The sequence below is a fragment of the Gymnoscopelus braueri genome (assembly GCF_963280865.1).
Source record: "Gymnoscopelus braueri genome assembly, chromosome: 6".
In the NCBI taxonomy this organism is placed as follows: domain Eukaryota; kingdom Metazoa; phylum Chordata; class Actinopteri; order Myctophiformes; family Myctophidae; genus Gymnoscopelus; species Gymnoscopelus braueri.
In genome coordinates, this window is record NC_137607.1 from 13,774,374 (window position 1) to 13,795,496 (window position 21,123).

General features: G+C 42.7%; 1 protein-coding gene across 2 annotated transcripts in view; it reads right to left on the reverse strand.

Moving 5' to 3' along the window:
• Positions 1 to 21,123, reverse strand: part of wwc3 (WWC family member 3) — a 96,794-nt gene that overhangs the window by 21,922 nt on the left and 53,749 nt on the right. For both annotated transcript variants that reach the window (XM_080429821.1, XM_080429822.1), the window contains exons 5-11: positions 21,003 to 21,082; positions 12,656 to 12,785; positions 11,324 to 11,473; positions 10,506 to 10,579; positions 4,904 to 5,152; positions 2,032 to 2,121; positions 759 to 1,038 (exon numbers count right to left, since the gene is read on the reverse strand). In XM_080429821.1, coding sequence (XP_080285947.1) covers positions 759 to 1,038; positions 2,032 to 2,121; positions 4,904 to 5,152; positions 10,506 to 10,579; positions 11,324 to 11,473; positions 12,656 to 12,785; positions 21,003 to 21,082 — 1,053 coding nt within the window. The remainder of the gene's footprint in view (positions 1 to 758; positions 1,039 to 2,031; positions 2,122 to 4,903; positions 5,153 to 10,505; positions 10,580 to 11,323; positions 11,474 to 12,655; positions 12,786 to 21,002; positions 21,083 to 21,123) is intronic.

A 21,123-nucleotide genomic window follows, 5' to 3' on the forward strand; every position in this document is an offset into this window, starting at 1 on the left:
ATAAAGTGAAATATTTCGAACCTGTTTTTGTTTTAATCTTGATGATTACAGTATATGATGTTTTCCACGATATTTATATATTTTGTGAAAGTTCAACCCCCCCCCCCCCCAAAAAAAACTAAAATCTAAAATATCACATCTACGATCTAAGTGAGCTCGAAGATGTGATATTTTTTTTCTTTTTTTTTTTTACAACTTTATTTATGGTATATATAATAATTGGTACATCATCATTGGGAACTCCCAATATAGCAGTTATTGGATTGGGCTCAATTGTTATATGACAAATGGTTGAGAAGGCATTAAAGATATTATTCCAAAACTGAGTCAAGGATGTGCATCCCTAAAACATATGGCCAACAGTGGCTGGCTCCAGATTACATCTAATACAGGTAGAATCTATATCAGGATAAATTTTGGACAGTTTTTCTCTCAAGAAATGCAAACGATGAAGTATTTTAAATTGGATCAAGCAGTGTCTGAGACACAGGGAGGTGGTATTAATGCGTCTCAAAGAGCGCTCCCAGATATCCTCCTCCAGCTCAATACCTAGGTCCTGTTCCCAGGCTAGTTTTGAAGATGTGATATTTTTGCTAGTTTTATGCAACACTGTTGTACGACCGAGAAAATGTTTGACGATTCGTCGATATAAAGAGAATTCAAAAAGAAAAAAATAGATTCTCCATTATTCGACTAATCAGAAAAGTCATCGATAGAATAATGGCTGTGAAAACATTGGATAGTTGCAGAGCCTCTACCTTAATGCCCCCCTGGGTGAGGAGGGGGTCGGCGGGGCCGAAGCCACCGGGGCAGCCCCCGGGGGAGAGGGCGGTGTCCGGGGGCAGCATGTAGCGCAGGTGGGGGTCGTGGAGGTCTCCAGCGGTGGCGGGGTCGTGCCTCTCGTACTGCGGCGGGCCGTAGATGTCGCTGAAGCTGATGGAGCTGAGGGAGCCGCGGCTGGACGCTAGGGAGCCACGGCTGGAGGCCAGCGAGCCGCGGCTGCTACTGGACGACACCGTCAGAGAGCTGGCCGAGAGACTGGACACAGAGAAAGAGAGAGAGAGACCAGTCAACCTCACATTGTTTATGCGGAACCAGAAGGAACTGGATCCAACACTGAGGAACCGGAATCGGTTTCATCACATTTTGGAACCGTTTCTGGAACCGGTTTATCACACACTATCAGGGCTGGTATGTGGACTTCATGTCTGCTATACGATTACAATACTGCTCCTAATAGTTAAGATGGGTAAATGCAGAGGACAAATTTCTTCTTCGTATGTGCAAATATACAGTGACAAAAAAATCCCCCTTTCCCTCGTTAAAAAAATCTTGTAAGACCTGCCGAAACGAACTTTGACAAGGCACTGGTCCGCAATGATGTCATTTTGTTGTTATTGACCTGACAAACTTTGTTACAGCTAAAGGAGCATGCTGACAGAATTAAAGGTTTCATGACATCAAATTATTTTTTTCCTTTTTTGGGGGGATTTTTGTAGGTTTTCTGACCTCAATTACACCCAAAAGAAACTATGAACATTCAGTTGATTTTCTGTAGTCTGGGGTTTTCTGAATAATTAGGCTCAGAAAAGTGCTGTGATTGGCCCGTGGACTTTCACGACACAGTCCATTAATGCCGCCTCCTCTCCTCTCCTCGCCCCTCCCCTCCCCTTCTCCTTCTCCTTTGGGGGGGCGGAGTAGAGGCGATTATTGACAGGCAAAATCACTCAACAGTGACACCCGCAGGCAAATATGTTTTTTTTTTATTGCAACTGAAAAGGCTTCAGAACACAGAGAAAAAAAGCCTGCCATGGCTCACTGGAGTGGATTTTTCAGTTAGAACCTTTTAATACACGTTTGAAGGACCATGATAAAGACTTTTAATGTTTTGTAAACCAGCATGTAATGAAGCCTTTAACCACTTGAACCCCAGCATCTGTATTCTGGGGGGAAAAGTTCACAGACAATAGTAGATCAACAAGTTCAAAAGGTGTAGATCGTCTGTTTTCAAGTGGTGAAGAGTGTTGTTACCTCTTGAGCTGAGAGTGAAGGTAGGTGGTGATGCGTGTTGCTTCCTCCAGTTGCCTCAGGAGAACATTTCTCTTCTCCTGCAGTAGGATCCTGGTCAGGAGAAAAAACAACACAACCATATAATCACAAAATAACATCAGGTTGTTGTTGTTCTGTTCTCTCCTGATGGGAGAAGAAGCAACCGTGGCCAGAATGTCTCCCTCTATGTGTGTGTGTGTGTGTGTGTGTGTGTGTGTGTGTGTGTGTGTGTGTGTGTGTGTGTGTGTGTGTGTGTGTGTGTGTGTGTGTGTGTGTGTGTGTGTGTGTGTGGGCCTTCTGTGTACCAGTGTGGTGCATAACCCATTCAAACCAGGAACGCATCCGTGGTTCCACTTTTATCCATAATTTATACTTTGGCTATTCAACAATAGCAGATATACAAGCTCATAGTGCGGCACCGAGTGCCGCTCTATGAACTTGTAGATCTGCAATTTTTTGCAAAATCTTGAACATTTTGGGCAAATATATTTTCAGATGGGGGTCCGGCCAAATACATATAATTTTGGGGGGCCCTGAACTGGAAAAAGGTTTTAAGCGCCACTGATAGATAGCAACATAATTAATTTCAGAAAACTGTTAGGATTTAGAAGACAGTAGAACCCCCAGAAGCAAAGATTTGAGTTACAAATCTTGTAAAATGTAAAAATATATATATTCAAAGAAATGTTCACGATTTTTCAAAAATAGCAGATCTACAAGCTCATAGCGCGGCACTCAGTGCCGTGCTATGAGCTTGTATATCTGCTATTTTTGAATAGCCAAATAAATCTAAAATGACACAGATACGTTCCCGGATTGAATGGGATAAGCAACCTTGTCTGTTCCATATCACTAAGGTTTACTGTCTGCATCTTCCAGGCTGGATGAGGGCCATGAGGGTGCCTGGATTCTACCCTCTGATTTCCCGTTAGTAGTGCAGACCTCCACAGATAAGCTGATAGTAACACAGAATAAATTATTTATGGTGGACTACTGTAAAACAACGCCCCCCCTCCCCTCATTTTTTTGGTATTGTTTCAATCTTCATTAGTTACCGTTCAAAGATAAATAGTTAGATTTCAAAAATAGTTCCAAGTAGCTTATCTACAAGCTCACTTTTGCTATTCGTATTACAAAGTACATATAGGGCTTAAAAAGGACCAAACCAACGTAATACAGCACCTCCGTGTGTGATAAAGAAGGACCAACATTTAAAAGTTATCTTTGGTGAACGTGACATTCTGTCTAATTATTGTCCTTTTTCCTTTTTTTCCTCCTCATTATTGCTGCAGAATGCTTTGACCATGTATCGTACACAAACACTAATGGTTCCACTAATGGTTTTATTTTTAGATATCGCATGTGTTTACAGTCAATGATATTGAATGTATCAGAACAACCCAGTACATATTGGCTAAACATCAGGGAGCACATTAAGAAAATACTGGACGTTTGAATAGTGTGTACTGTATTGTAAATCATTGGTCCAGACTGAGATTATTTTAAAGCTACCTACAAGTTTCAAGTCTCTGCAAGTTGGATTGTCATTGTGTACAAAAATGAATGGAAAACAATTGCTTGCTGGAAGACCAAACAAACCACAGTCTGCTTTGAAAAATGTCAGCAGTAATGTTGAGTGTACGGTGAGTCATAATCAATAAGCTGAACGAGGTTCTTTAATGGGGCAGAGCTGGTTGAAGACGGCACATCACTGTATATGCACCAGGACATTTATACCAGAGTTAACTAGACTCAAGACTAACATTTAAAGGAAATAAATCATGTAGTAACCTGAAGTGTTGATTTTGACAGCAAATTCCATTTAGTTTTAGTCATATTTTAGTGATCTGATTTTTTTTAGTTTTTGTCTAGTTTTAGTCGACTAAATATCATAAGATTATAGTCGATTAAATCTACAGTTCATTTAGTCAACTAAAATGTATTCTGGCGGTGCCTTGATGGCGTCGTAATTGCTGATTTTACACTTGATTGCGGCTATTTTCAGAGCGCAACACCCCAGCGCAATGAAGCATAAAATTACTTGTCTTTTAGTTCTACTGGATCTCTTCTCCACTTCTCCGTTTTTATTTGTTGACGCAATTGTCAATGTATTTAGTCTTAGTTTCATAGTCTTTATTTAGTTTTTATTTATTCAGTTCAGATTTAGTCAGTACAAAAAGGTAGTCGACGATAATTTTTCGTCATTGTTTTAGTCGACGAAATCAACACTGCCTGAAAGTAAAATAAAAACTAGTAAAACTAAATAAAAAACAAAAATGAACCATGCAAAACCTAAAACCTAAAAAAACGAATGAAAAAAACTAAAAAACAGAATGTCTTAAACTAAATGCGTTGTGAGAGTGTGGATGAGCCTCCTGAATGGCTGCCCTCCACACCCTCCTGTCTAGCATCAGTGTCTTGAGCTCTGCCGTGACTTTAGCGCCACAAAAAAACTAAAAGTAGGCACTAACTTTTATGCACTTAAGTTGTGAAACACATTCAAACTAAAATGAAATCGAACAGCAAATTTAGGGCAATTTAGGGGTCCTTGGCATGAAAAAGGTTGAAAACCACTGTACTAGACCATCCAGAAAAACACGATAATTCACATAATATGCGATTATGTGCATAATTAAGCTGGGGTCACTTTTATTCAAAAAGGGCAAAACTTTCCGCATATTTCGCAACTTCCTACAACTTCACCGCGTTAAATCACATAAAACCTCGCATATTTCATAGCAAAATCAATGAGTTTTCCTGGAGGGTCTATTGTACTGGGAGGCTCCAGTCCCAGGGGCCAACAGCAGAAGAAGAAAATGCAGAGTGTTGTTGCAGCAGTATATATATACAGTACCTCTGACTGGCTCCCTGGCTCTGGGCTCCCTGGGCCCTCAGCACCTCCTCCTCCAGGCCCCGGCGCCTCTCCTCCAGCTGCTGCAGCATCTCGGGCGGGCACTGCGTCCCGCTCACCAGGGTCAGCTCCTGCAGCAGAGCCTCCTTCTCGCGCAGGAGGTGCAGGAAGTCGCGGTCGCGGTCCGCCTCCGCCCGGCCCGACCAGCTCTCGCTGTCCAGCTGGGCCAGCTGGTGCTGGATGCTCTGCACCCTGTGGACGGGACGGACCAGACGAGATGGACGGTCAGACAGTCGGTCAGACAGACAGACAGGCCGTGACAAGTGTCAAGCCTACAGCCAAATTTAAGTCTGATTCATACTTTGTCGCAAGACGGCTAGGCCTGTCACAATTATTACATAATCGTCTAGTCGCAATTATTTGAGATAATCGCATAATCGTCATAATCGTTTCAATGTTGAAAACAACTTTTTTATAAATATATTGAATATGTCAATAATTTCTTTGTATATTTAAGTTATTTGCCCTGTGCAAACAGGAAAAAAAAGTATTAATTTATGTTCCACTATGTTCAATGCCAAACACACAATTAAATCGTTAATCGCAATTATTTGTGTGACAATTAATGACAATTAAGTCTACTTAAATTTGTAATCGTGACAGCTCTAAAGACTGCGTCTTGTGCCAAAATAGCAGACCTAAAAGCTCACAACTCTTCATCTTTCTGGAAACAACAAAAAACGATAACCCTAACCCTTCCACAAAAAAATATTTCATCCACTGTTTTACACCTGTAAACCTGTGATGATGAGACAATAGAATAAAAGTGATTCTGGAAACATTTCCATCATCTGAAAAGTGCTACAGTTTAACTCAGTGGTTCTAAACCTGTGGGTCGGGACCCCCAGGGGGGGTCCCCACATGATATTTGGGGGGGTCCTCAGATGACATTAACTCTTTGACTGCGGACGACGCGATAACGCGTCAAGTGCTACTTTGTCCAGTTGGCCGTCAACGCGTTTGACGCGCTGGACGCGCGTTCATTGTTTAATCTCTGATTGCGCTATGCTGCTTAATATTCAATGTTATTTTCGAGTTCCACTTACTTCACCCACATCTGCATCCGGTTTCATGACCTGGATTCCGTTTCCGGTTTTTGATTTTTTTCCCCGGTCATTTTCGTCCAAAATAGGTACACAAACGTTTTTTCACATGGTATAACAGACAAACGGACAGGTTCTCTTCTATAATCTATGGTCTGGGTGACGATCAGTCATCGCCGTCGTGTATCACATCGTAATTTTGGCCGATCAGACCATCTGGGACTACGTCACATCCGTTTTCATGTTTTTCCCTGTCTAATCTCCCAAGAAGGGTGACAGTGACCCAACGACCTGATCAAGCTGTCATGTGCTGCTCTCTAGTGGCGGATTTGTGCTGTGCCTTTAAATTATGTGTCTTTAGATTATTTTCATGAAAAAAATTCAAAATATAAAAATAAAAAAACACGAAAATTGCTGGCACTGGGGGAGTATTTTATGAAAATACTCTGGCAGTCAAAGAGTTAAAGTGATAATTTACTGAGTTTTTTAATTCCTAAAAAAAAGATAAGAAAATATTTGAAATGAAAAAAGGCCATTACTGCGTCAAAAGTAATGAACAAATTAAACTATAAAAACTGGTCAAACATGGGCCAAATTGTCAATTAAATAGCTGATCTACAAGCACACAACGCCTCACAATATTTATCTGTGGAACCGAGTCAAACTAAATGTAATGCCTAATGATTATTTTGGGGGGTCCCCAGTTCAAATATGATTATTTTGAGGGGTCCCCAGTTCAAATATCATTATTTTGAGGGGTTCCCAGTTAAAATATGATTCTTTTGGAGGGTCCCCAGTTCAAATGTGATTATTTTGGGGGGTCCCCAGTTCAAATATGATTATTATGGGGGGTCGCGGCCTGAAAAGGTTCAGAACCACTGGTGTAACTAATACTTACGTAGCTTTGACAAGGCTGTTTTTAAAGCCCTACTACGCCAACATGCTACACAGAGTCTTGGCATCGCTACTGGTTGTAAGAGATGATTCAGATAATGTTAGGTTGTAGTTTTTGTGTGCCGTGTGAGTACAACTGTGTTTACAACCGTCCCTCTACCGAGACCAGCTCTTAACCACTTAAAACCCTATATACTTAGTTGTCCGGGGTCCACCAGGGCTCTGCACTAGGTCTGCTGGTAATTCATCTTCATGTGTATAAGTAGGACTAGATATTTAGCAAGGTGAATACCACAGCATCAAACAGACAGATGGAGGGACAGACTCCATCAGGCTTCTGTTGTACTCTGTCTGGATATCAGATCTATAAGCTCACGATGTGACATGTTGTGAGCTTCTAGATCTGATGTTTTTGGTGTGGGACATCGTCGTACAACTAAGTATAAATCAGGTTTAACCCATTAACTCACTGAGTGCCAGAATTATTTCTGTCTATTTCTGGCCAGTGCGATTTTTTAAGTAAAAAAAAAGTGCTTTGGAAGCGAGATACAGCCTTTTTCAATTATAAGTTAAACAAGGAGTGGATGGAGCTGCAAATCTTCAGTGCAAATCATAATGATATCTTGGGTTCTGAAAAAAAAAATTTGTTGTACTATTTCTTTCAAAAACACGTGAAACACGTGATTGGCACGTTGCACCATAGCGGTACAACACGTGAAACACGTGAATGGCACTCAATGAGTTAAGACCTGAGGCCAATTCTACAAATGCCTCCTAAATCAGTAGTTCTTACACCTTTTCTATTCTTTTTTATTGTTATTTTTTTGTATATTTAAGTTATTTGTCATATCTACCCTGTGGAATGTTTGTGCACAACAGAAATAGATTTTGTATTTATATGTTCCAAAAACACAACTAAATCGTTGCAATTATTTGTGTGATAATTTACCGCCCTTAAGGTCATTACACACCGGCGAATATGCGAATATACGCAAAATTCGGACTCGTTCCGAATAATTAAAAAGACGTTTTTTCGCTTCGCTTTTTCGCTCCATGTAAGCTTGCATTGACTTTATAAGGTTTTAAAAAATAACATATTATTCGTATGAAAAATTCGCCCCCGGTGTGTAAGGGGCCTTACTGTACGCTAGGCCTGACCTCGACTAAGTCGACTAGTCGACTGGTTAGTCGCGGGGGGTCCGAGTCGACTGCGTGTCTCTTAGTCGACTCTAAAAAATGTTTTAAATTGTTTTTTGGCCAAGTCTACACCTGCAACCACACGTAACTTCCACTTTATTCTTGTTATTCCTCGTCTTTGTATTGGTATTGTTTGTGTTGGAGTGCCTCAGTGCGGCTGCAGAGTTCATGTGCAACCTCTTCCAGAGAGAGATAGAGACACTAGAAACTCTGCTGGAGACAAAACAAACTGTGTAGACTTGGCCCTTTGAAATAAAATGTATTTTTTATTAGTCGACTGCCAGTCGACTATTGGCAATTAGTTGCCAATTAGAGTCGACTAAACAAATCCTTAGTCGGGGACAGGCCTACGCTGATTATATACAAATTCTCATGTATTTGTATGTATAGTACCCAACTATAACTTTATGTACAGTATATTTGATCAAAAGCAGAATAGACTGAAGGAACACTGTATATTTGCACCTGCATACAGTAAATACCTCAGTACCGATATCGTACCTGATATACATTTTATATGAACTTTATTATATTTCTATTTAACCCATTCAATCCGGGAACACATCTGTGTCATTTTGAGATTTATTTGACTATTCAAAAATAGCAGATCTGCAAGCTCATAGCGAGGCACTGAGTGCCACGCTATAGAGCTTGTAGATCTGCTATATTTTTGAAAAATCGCGAGATTTGGGCAAATCTTTTATATATTTTTTAAAGCGAACATTTCGCTTTAAAACTGTAACTAAATATTTTGAGATGGGGGTCGGCGGCCAAATACATATAATTTGGGGTGGTCCTTGACATGAAAAAGTTTGAGCACCACTGATATTCATAGCAACATCTTTCAGAAACCTAGGATTTAGAAGACATTTATCTATGCGTTCCCGGATTGAATGGGTTAACGACATAACTGCAGTCGTAGCAAAGCTTGCATAAAAACTGGTGTAAAACCTGTGACGTGACAATGAAGTTGTGTTGTTGTTGCGATGGCCCCGGCAGACAAGCATGCTGCTGAGACTATAATGACAGCATTCAGCTCATGTCTGGCTGCGGTGCGGTGGCTGGGGCGGAGGAGCGGGGCGGGGCGGTGCCACCACGGCCCCGTGGCCCCCTGACACAAGCAGGTGTGTTACTTGTAAAGCAGGACACTATTTAGACCCCGGCACCTCGACAGAACTGAAGCCCTTTTGGCTCACAGCGCGCTTTAGAATGAAATAACTGTGTTTATGTGCGTTGGGTTTTCAGACCAGAGTGACTCAGCGACAGAGCATGCAAGTTTCCACAGGTCTCCCCTCTCTCTGTTTCTTACACTCTCTTTCTGTCTCTCTCTCTCTCTCCCTCTCTCTCCTACACCCCTCCCTCCCTGATGTCATGGCTGGCATGGCCGCTACCAGCGTCGCCATGGTTACTCCAACCTTGTAAAAAGACTGCGTGGAGCCCAGTAGTGTAACAACCCTGTGCTCGGCCCTTACAGCTGAAACTCATATGCATGCAACAGGCTTCTGTGTAGCAGCCAGCCACGTGCACACGGACCCTCCCCCTCCCTCCCAAAAAGTGCAATATCCGCTCTATCTTGTGCAGTTCGGCGCAGTCATCGGCACGCGCGTGAGAGAGAGAGAGAGAGAGAGAGAGAGAGAGAGAGAGAGAGAGGATGCGTTCCGATTGCAATCCGTTGTTCGCATTTTTGGTCTTGATTCTGTAAATCAGGGGTCTTCAACGTTTTTCAGGCCAAGGACCCCTTAGCCGAGAGAGAGATGAAATTGTGTTGTAGATTAAACTTTTTCATAGCTTCATTTCTATCAGTGTTGAGTATTTAATGTTTTTTTTTTGTTTATTTCAGGAATTTAAGCACTTAAACCCTCAATACTTCAGTGCTTGGTTTGCTCCTTTTTCAGTCTACACCAAACCACGTTGCTGAAAAATAGCCGATCTACAAGCTCACAACGCCTCGCGGCGCGAGGCGTTTGTGAGCTTGTAGATCGGCTATTTTCTGCTAATGTTCCCAAGTGGTTAATGTAAAAAACGAAATCCTTTCACACTAAATTTGGCGGCCCTCCTGCAGTAACCCTGAGGACCCCCTAGGGGGTCCCGGACGACCCCCTGTTGAAGACCCCTGCTGTAAATACTATGCCAACTCTCTCTCTCTCTCTCTCTCTCTGTCTCTCTGTCTGTCAGCACATGGGCCAGGGGCAAGAAGAATGTGACCACCCAGCTCATTCCACTGACCAGACAGCGTTCTGCAGCATAAATACTAATGGGGACACCCTCCCCTCCCCTCCCCGACGGGCCTGGAACAGCGGTGCCGCTGAGTCATGGGCCGCCCGGGCCCGCTATGCCTGCTGTGTCACACACACTGCTCAGGCTCTCTCTGGCACAACAATAACCCAGAGCCTGGGCTCCGTTATACATACTTCTTCTTGGCCTCCTCGTACTGCCAGTTGAGCTTCACTTTGTCCACCAGCTGCGAGGACTCCTGGGCGCCGTACTGAGGAGCAGGAGGAGAGAGAGAGAGATCAAGGTCATCATCACACAGGCAGCATTTTTTTCAGTTGATCAACAGGCAAACAATACGGTTATTTTCATGTCTTCAGTGAGTCTTTTAATTGTCAATGAAAGATACAAGAAGAATACAAAAGCAGAATCCTGAGTGTTAATTTAACACTGAGGGTGTGAAAATGGTCCATTTTCACACCCTCAGACCTTAACCCATTAATACCTGGAACGCATCTGTGTCACTTTAGATTTCTTTGGCTATTCAAAAATAGCAGATCTACAAGCTCATAGCGCGGCACCGAGTGCCGCGCTACGAGCTTGTAGATCTGCTATTTTTGAAAAATCGTGAAATATTTTTTTTAATATATTTTTCAAAAATCTGTTAGGATTTAGAAAACATTTTAAGAATCAGACTCAGGCCTTAATGGGTTAAAACACAACCAGCTCAGTTGTGGTTAGAGTGTCCACCCTGAGATTGGGAGGTCGGCGTTCGATTCCCTGACTGGGTCACACCAAAGACTCTAAAAATGGGACCCCCACCTGGATTGGATTGGGGGGTCCCTGAGACATTCTAGCCTCATGTCCAGGGCGTGTAATTGTACAAGCCGCCTCATGCTACAGAAACAGGAGATAGGCTCCTCCCCCTATGGGCCACATGGCTCGGGGGGGGAACTCTCGGGTTTCCCAAGGCTACCATCGTGCTTATCACAGCAGAAACGATAGAAAGCAAAGCTACCTCTCCCATGACGTCGGTCTGACATCCGGTGTCACAGTACTGCTGCAAGGTGATGGCGTCTCCCGGGGCCGTGGTGCCCACGGGGCCCTCGCCGGCCGCGTCGCCGATGGGCAAGCCGCTCTGGAAGTTGACCGTCAGTTTTGCCAGGCTCTGTGTAGGACAGGACAACACACGACACAACATTATCACTGCCATCCATACGACTGCTTGTAAACCTTCATTATATTTGAGAAATCGCTTAACCCTTTAAGACCGGGGGACGCATCTGTGTAACCACTTTATCCATATTTTATACTTTTGGCTATTCAAAAATAGCAGATCTACAAGCTCATAGCGCGGCACCGAGTGCCGCGCTATGAGCTTGTAGATCTGCTATTTTTTTTTAAATCGTGTTTTTTTTTTGCAAATCTTTGAATATATATCTATAAAGCAATTGTTTTTTACTCAAATCTTTGCTTCTGGGGGTCCCTGGAATTTTTCTTTTTTTGAGATGGGGGTCCACAGCCAAATACATATCGTTGTGGGGCTCCTTGACACTGACATTAATATTATAGCAACATAAGTGTTTCAGAAAACTGTTTTAAACTGATTTAGAAGACATTTGTAGAATCCCCAGAAGCAATAACATTTTAGCTAGAAATGCTCGCTTTAAATATATATATATATATTCAAAGATTTGCACAACATTTTTCACGATTTTTCAAAAATAGCAGATCTACAAGCTCATAGCGCGGCACTCGGTGCCGCGCTATGAGCTTGTATATCTGCTATTTTTGAATAGCCCAACGAAATCTAAAAATGACACACAGATGCGTTCTCAGGGTATAGAGAGTTAATAATTTTGTCCGAAGTTAAAATAAATATAGCTTTCTATACAATAACAGTTGTGCTAGTCAAGTTTTTTATTTAATTTAGTTTAACACATTCCATATTAGCAGGTTTACACAAAGTCTGTCAATATTTTATCATTAACTATTTGACTGCCAATGACGAGATTTCTCGTCATATTTTGCGAAGGTCCAGTCTCGAGATTTTGTGTTTTCAGTGGTTTTCCAATAGATGGCGCTGTTGGCTCGCCTATGGGTCACTGTTTGGCTCTCTGTGAAGCAGAGGAGCAGCGGGTCACGTGATCGCAAAAAAAAAACCAGCCCATTCATTTCCTTGTTATTCGATGTGGAAGAATGTCTTTTTCTCTGTTTGTGTTGCTTTTTGGCGAAAACAGCCTCCATTCAACAGCCCACACAACTATGATCATGAACGCGGCGACTCGCTTGACATGTTGTACTAGGGAGTGTAGTGGTGATGGTGGAGGCGTTGACATAAAGCACATACCTGGATGAGATCCTGCCTCTCTCTCTCGCCTGTACTGATGGCTTTCTTGATGCTCCGCAGCTCGTTGAAGATGGCCTGCGCCTCGTCCAGCTTGTAGTTGGTCTGACTGCTGGACATCTTTCTGTCGATCCTGCACCGCAACGACAAGACAACAAGGCTTAGACACCCATCCTGTCGGAAAATAATACTTTTTTGTTTGCATTTTTCCGCATCAGGGTGATAGAGCCCGACACAAAGCGGTGTCTATAAAAATAAATCAATAGACTTTTTTTTTTGTGCCTTTATTGATAGAACAGTAGTTTGACATGCAATGGGGAGAGAAAGATGGGGAGTGACGCACAGCAAAGTTCGTCAGGATCGGGACTCGAACTCGCGACACGCTGTCAGGCTACATTGAGCCTAGGTGCCAATTGAAATGTTTTGCCTCCAAACTCAATTATTTTATTAAAATCAAATCAATAAGATTGATTAACCATCGCACGCAGCCCTAACATCAATATTACAGTACAATACAACCAGACCACACCACCACTCATGCTTCTAATACATGCTGAGCAAACTGAATGGGGGTTAGAAATAAAAAAAACACCTGAAAAGGTATTCTTAAGCCTGGAGTGCTGATTCACCTCCAGAATCCATCCACTGGGTTTTACTGTGCTAGCATTGTGACGACCTACGCTAGCCTAGCACACACACTATGCTAACCACTCCACTGCCCTGCTGTTCATCTGTGGGTGGTTCAACCACGGTGTGTGTGTGTGTGTGTGTGTGTGTGTGTGTGTGTGTGTGTGTGTGTGTGTGTGTGTGTGTGTGTGTGTGTGTGTGTGTGTGTGTGTGTGTGTGTGTACTTGTTTTACTATACATGTGAGAGCCAAATGTCCCCACAAGTATATGGTAGAATTTGAGAAATAGACATTTTGTGGACAATTTAGTTTTTATGGTGAAAAATATATATATATATTACTTAAGTATTAGGCTTACAATAAAAAGAAAAATATTCAGGTTAGGATTAGGCATTTAGAGGTTATATTTAGGGATTATGGTCATGGAGTTATGCCTGATTTATACGTTTTAACATGGTTTAAAAATGGCCCAAAAATAAATATAAATAAATTGCCATTCATGAAATCAACATCCTAAAATACTGATGTCCTCACAAGTATAGTGATACAAACGTGTGTGTGTGTGTGTGTGTGTGTGTGTGTGTGTGTGTGTGTGTGTGTGTGTGTGTGTGTGTGTGTGTGTGTGTGTGTGTGCGTGTGTGTGTGCCAGCGGTACGTGCAGAGCGGTGCGGTCTACATCACTGGGGCCAGGGCCCTGGCACGCGTCCGCGGGCGCTAGCTCGCCACAGCTGGCTTCCTCCGCTCCCCTCTTCTTCAACAGCAGGTACTGTTCGTCCGCGGACCCTGCCTCTTCCTCTCAAAACAAGCGCTGCTTTGTGTCCCCCACCCCACCCCACCTCCGCCTCCACCCCATCCCACCCCCACCCATCCCTAGCTAACCCCACCCACCCCATTGGCAGGGCCCGAGAGTTTATATGCTTAGCAAAAGAAAAAAGAAAAAAGAAAAAACAGACCTGCTACCTTCTTAGTGCCTGTAGCACCCCCCACACACACACACTGACACACACACACACACGTACATGCGCACACGCACCTAAAGCTATGAATCCAGTAAGCATTGGTTCGAAATGAGACTCAAATAAACAAATAAATCGGTCATTATTCCCGTGACTAATAATGCCCTGAATTAGGCCCATTAACTCATTCATTGCCAATGAAATAGAAAAATATGTGCGTACTGTGCCAGTAATTTTTCAATTTTCTTACCTTTTTCAAGTAGCCTAGTGACCGCATTTTTATCTCCAGTATAATCTATCCCCTGATGGGTGCTAATCACTAAGGGTTGCACTGTGTGGTTTCACAAATGTCAACGAGGTCATCGCGACCTTGTTGACATTAATTGTCTGCCTTTGAAAATAACATGTCTGGAAAAAAAATACATAGTAAAAAAAAGTGCTTAGGAGCCGAGATAAAACACGTGAAACACGTCAATGGCACTCAATGAGTTAAAGGGATAGTCCCCCCCCAAAATTACTTATTTTCTATCAATTACACACCCCATGAAGCCTTGAATTCATGGAGATTTTTTAGCTTTTGTCGCATTCCTGAGCCAATACTTTGATGACCGGCAGACTCAAAGAGTCTCCATTGACTCAATGGAGTCAAATTATTGGCTTAGGAATGCGACAAAAACAAAAAAAAACTCCATGAATTCAATGCTCTATGGGGTGTGTAATTGATATAAAATAAGTAATTGTTTGGGTGAACTATCCCTTTAACAGTCATTCAGTTCTATACAATTGCAGATCTGGCTCAGTTAAGACCTGGACCGAGCAGCTTGCATGCTAGAAGGATTTCCAAGGAGTCGGGACCGGCGCCGCTGTAATCTTTTCATGCAGAGTGAGAGGTCTCCAAACGCATATACAGTAGCTACGTCCTCTGGAGTTATGCGCACGCAGGCTTAACCCATTAAGACCGGGAACGCATTTGTGTTGTTTTTATATTTATTTGGCTATTAAAAAATAGTAAATCTACAAGCTCATAGCTCTATGAGCTTGTAGATCTACTATTTTTGAAAAATCGTGAACATTTGTGCAAATCCTTGAATATATATATATATATATATACTGTATATACATAATTTTTTTTTCTTCTTTTTTTTTAAGCGAACATTTTTAACTCAAATCTTTGCTTCTGGGGGATTCTACAAAAGTCTTCTAAATACTTTTTTTTTTAACGTATTTTGCTATAATATCAGTGGTTCTCAAACTTTTTCATGTCAAGGACCCCCAAAATTATATGTATTTGGCCGGATACAAGCTTGCCGCACTACGAGCTAGTACATCTGCTATTTTTGAATAGCCAAAGAAATCTTAAAAATGACACAATGATTCTTCCCCTGTCTCAATGGGTTAAGGATAGAAAAACCCAACGTTCCAAAGCCTGTGCCCAGTGCAGGTGATCTTCACGCTGTGGGTTTAGGGGCCACGGGACCTCCGCAGGAGATCAGAGATATTAGGTAACCGTCCCCACGTTACCGAACACCTGCCATCACCCATTCACTTCATAAACGTTCAGATCATTAGAGATTATGTCTCATAAACGCAGCGTCACGGCGGCCCATGACTCGCGGCGGATTTACATGACTATATTTTTCAAAAACAGCAGTGCATGGGGCCTGGGCACTGGCGTAGCGGTCCGGGCACCTAGGCTCAGTGTAGACTGACCGCGTGTCGTGGGTTCGAGTCCCGATCCCGACGGCCTAAGCTGCATGTCACTCCCCAGTTCCTGTCAGCCTACTTAAAGGGGTAGTTCACCCCCAAAATAACTTTTTTTCTATTGATTCCTCACCACCTGGAGCCTTGAATTCATAGATATTTTTTTGTTTTTGTCACATTCCTAAGCCAATAATTTGATTTTAATAAATGTGTCCCCATTGATTCCGGTAGGAGACACAAATGCATTTGTGTCTCCTACCGGAATCAATGGGGACAAATTTATTATAATCAAATAATAAAGGAAGGAATGCGACAAAAACAAAAAAATATCCATGAATTCAAGGCTCCATGGGGTGAGTAATCAATAGAAAAAAAGTTATTTTGGGGGTGAACTACCCCTTTAAAGGCAGGTACACACTGCAGGATATTTGGTCCGATTATGCTGTCCGCGACCTTTTTTGGCGCTCGCCGACAAAACCTCCCGATCTGACGCAGATCGGCCTTTGATCGGCGAGATAATGCTCGCTGTGTGTGAAAGGCTCAGCGAGACGATTTGGCCGCGATCATCCGCTCTGCGATGGCTTTGCGACCGTTTTCAAATATCTATCTGGTTAGATATTCGGCCCTGTCGCAGACAGAAGATCAGACGGTATCATACAGTATGAAAGGGTCTGCGAGGAGATCCACGCTACAGCCAATGATAGCACATTACAGCAGCCACTGTGGTGGCTAGGAGAGGATCACTGACTGGACCTGACCAAACAACAACAAACAGACCCTCCCCCGCAATATTACCGTCCTAGTCCTGTTTTAAGATAAATATTAGAAAACTGAATGAGAGAGAGCGTGAGCTGTGTGTAATGTGTGTGTGTGTGTGTGTGTGTGTGTGTGTGTGTGTGTGTGTGTGTGTGTAATATGCGTGTGCGTGTCTGCGTGAGCAGCGTGTCTGTCACTGTTTAGCCTCGCATGCCTTTTTTGTTTGTCGTTGCCAGATTTGGCTAGAGAAATAAGCAACCAGATCTATCTACAAGCTCACAACGCATCGCAGCTATTTTCAAAGAAAAATCTTGAGAAAATTGTGGAATATTTTCCAAATCCACACAGATCTTGTATGGGGGTCTATGGCACAACATATTTTCAGCAGGGGGGAGGTCTGCAGACAAATATTAATTTGGGGGTCCTTGCCATGAAAATGTTTAAGAACAACTGGCTCAAACAACATTAGGAAACAAGACCAAATAAGCAACCACACTTTCAAGCAACAGAAAAACAATCCCAAAGTCGCTTATAATAAGCGGACATGGCAACACTGACTGCTTCTGACGAGAGAGAGAGAGAGAGAGAGAGAGAGAGAGAGAGAGAGAGAGAGAGAGAGAGAGAGTGAGGGAGAGGGAGAGGGAGATATATCACGGGAGACGTCGATTAAAATGAATTGGAATAAAAACAAATACATGTATGTATTGGGTCTGACTCTGGACAGCATCCTAGTGAACTATCCTACAGTGTGTAATACCTGGTCGGGGATCAATCTATAGTGTGAAAACCACAACGATATATGACAGCCGATTTCAGGAAATAATCTCCTGTAGTGTGAAATGCTTAACGATCAGACGACCCCCGACCACTTTAAAAGTCCTACAGTGTGTACCTGCCCTTACTGTCTTATCAATAAAGGCATAAAAGCCAAAAAAAAAAAATCTTTAAAAAAAAACTTAAAAAACTGCAGTGCATGGATGTCTCCACTCAAGCACGCATCGCGCACTGCTCGGTAACGGGTTAAACGATCCTACAAAACGTACTCCATTCGTGACATTGTAGTCATTGGTGTCATTCATGTACTATTTAACAAAGATCATACCGTCACGGAATACATGGTGATCCCACTGGCAAACGCTGTAGGACTGCAGTGTGCCAAAATGCACACACACACACAGTTGGGCTTGTAGGTGTGTGTGCGTGTGTGTGTGCGCGCGGAGATGACAGGCGATGAGGCGGGGAAACCTGTGACTCGTTGTTAGCTTGTAGATCTGTTCTTTTTGGGGGGCTGAGTCGTGACACTACTAAGTAAAGCCTACTTAGTAGGCGTTGTCACGTTAGCTCCCCGACTGAGAAGCACAGCTCGTCACTCTGCTTCTGAATCCCAGGACAACTTTCACACAGAACACAAACACTCTCCCTGCCATGACGTGATGAATCGTGGTTGGAGGAGGAGGAGGAGGAGGAGGAGGAGGAGGAGGAGGAGGAGGAGGAGGATGCCACAAGCCACTCTCATCGGGCCGTTCGCCTGATGAGACGTGACACGCACCAATAATTAGCCATGTTTGCTGTTTGCCAAGAACAGCTGACATTGAAAACAACAACCACCACGGGGGGGGGGGGGGGTCCCCCTTCCTCCACCCTGCCCTGGCCTAAAAGCCCTACCAAACAATGAAACACACACACACACACACACACACACACACAGGTTTGTATACTATACTTGTGAGGACATCAACATTTTAAGACAAGTGATTTTATGAATGCCATTTTTAACCAGAAGCCCGAAGCCGAAAAATTGCCGATTTACAAGCTCACAAAGCGTTTGTGGAGCTTGTAAATCGGCTATTTTTCAGTGGAGGACACCACCAGTCGCACAACTGTCTAATCCTGAACCAAACCCGCGTCTTTTTTTCTAATCGTAAATGCATCTGTAAAAAAAAACACATTTGGTCCTCTATCTCAATGGTCCTCTATCTCTCATATTCAACTACACTTGTGGGGACGTTTGGTCCTCACACGTATAGTAATACAAACACAAACACACACACACACACAATGCAAACACACACGGAAGAAAAAAAAAACTCCTGGAAGAGGATGCGTGGATTCCATGTTTTCTGCAAGCTGTGTGTTGTATTTCTCCTCCTGTCTATTCTGGGAATCACTCCACTTGTGTATTATCTAAGAGATAAGGAGCCTTGCCAGCACTCAGGAAGTGAGGAGGAATTCACTGCCAGATAGCTGTGTTTTTCAAACTCTCTCTCTCTCTCTCTCTCTCTCTCCCTCCCTCTCTCTCTCCCTCTCTCTCTCTCTCTCTATTTCTCAGTGGTGGAAAAAGTGCTAAAATGTTTTACTTAAGTAAAAGTTCAGAATTCAAAATGTACTTGAGTAAAAGTATTGGTATTAAAATGTACTTAAAGTAGCAAAAGCAAAAGTACTTATTATGCGTAAGGTCCAATTTCACAAGTTTTCAAATGTATAAAACTTTGAAAATAGCCGATCTACAAGCTCACAACGTGTCGCGAAGTGACGCGTTGTGAGCTTGTCGGCTATTTTTGTCTATTTTCGTCTATTTTAGTCTATTTTCGTCTATTTTCAAATTGCCAGTTTTGCCAAGTTTAAATACAGCTGAAGTGGTTAATGTATGTTTTGTAAAGTTTCAAATAATTGTAGTGGAGTAAAAGTAAAAGTAAATAAATATCTAAATTGTACTTAAGTACAGTAGTTGAGTACATGTACTTAGTTACTTTCCAGCACTGCTCTTTCTCTCCCACTCTCCCTCTCTCTCTCTCTCTCTCTCTGTGGAGTAACTTCCTCTCCAGCCTGAGCCTTGGCTCCCTGTACTCCACGGCTGTATCCTCTTCCTGAGGTGGAGTCCCTTTTCCAGCAAAAATCTCTCTCTCTCTCTCTCTCTCTGCCTCTCTCTCTCCCTCCCTTTCTCTGCCTCTCTCTCCCTCTATCTCTCTTTCTCTCTCTCTGCCTCTCTCTCTCTCCCTCTGTGGCCTTTTTCTCAAACACTCTCTTTCTCTCCGAGAGGTGGAGTTTTCTATTTCCAACTTTCTTTTTCCCCGAGCTGCTCAAAAATGTTCCCAGCATACCAAAAAAAAAAAAAAAAAAAAGCAACCATGTAGAGTACAGTATACGTTTTGAAAAAGCCCTCGCACAAACGAACACACGGCGATGACAAAACTAAACAACAACAACGAAAACAACGAGTGCGTAAATCTGTGGCGAAGGAAGAACAGTATCTCTCTGTCAGCGTTCAAAGACCTCGCTTATGTTTACACACGGAGAACGCTTTTTGAGTTTCTGATCTTGAAAGAAAGGGAAAAAAACAGTGATTTGCTGCTCCACCGACCGGAACAATAGCTACAGACATCGTTAAGTTGTGTTAAAACCTATGGCTGGAAGAGTTTCTGTAAATTAACTGTTTTGCGTGGTGGTGTGTTATATTACCGAAGAGAGAAATCAGGGGGGAAATATAGCTTAAATATGTTTGACGAAAAATGTTTGTCGACTACCTTTTTACCTCACTGACGAAAACTCAATAAAAACTAAATAAAAACTAAGCTATGATGAAAACTAAGACTAAATATATTGACAATTTTGTCAACAAATAAAAACTAGACTAAAATGTTAGGTAGGGACTAGTGGAGAAGAGATCCAGTAGAACTAAAAGACAAGTCATTTTATGTTTGGTTGCACTCGGGTGTTGCGCTCTGAAAATAGCAGATCTACAAGCTCACAACGCGTCGCGACGAAAACACATTTCATCCACTTTTTTTACTTCTGTAAACCTGTGATGTGCTGACAAAGACAGATACAAAGTGAAGTATAAATGGGAGTGAGACGGCTTGGAACAGGCTGGGATTTCACTGTGTACAAGCGTAGAGAGCTGGACCATGTGATATTTATTTACAGATCCAAACAAAAACAAAACCGATCCTCGCTCGTCTCCGTATCGCCGCTCTCTCTCTCTCTCTCTGAACGTTAGATACGTAACTCTACGCTTTGTTGTTGGATGTTTTTTTACTCCAACATGGGTTTGATTGAAGGAACACAGCGGCACAGATCATTTTTGGATCAATTATCACTTCCCATTGAAAGACACATTTTCGATATTGCTGTTTTTCTAATTGGGGTTCTAAAAGAATTTCGACACATTAGCCCCGGCCCAACGCGAGAAGAAGAATTTGTGAGCGAGGGAGGGGTGGGTTAGGAAGGAGAAGGGTGGATGAGGGAGGAAGGGTGTGGACTATGGTGGTCCGACACACAGAGAGAGAGAGAGAGAGAGAGAGAAACACTCACTCTTGCAGGGTCTCCACTCCCATTTCCTTATACTGCAGCTCTTGCTTCATCTGGGCCAGCTCCTGTTTCAGTTTGGAGAGCTGTGGGGACACAAGGGACACAACGTAGGACTGTCACCGTT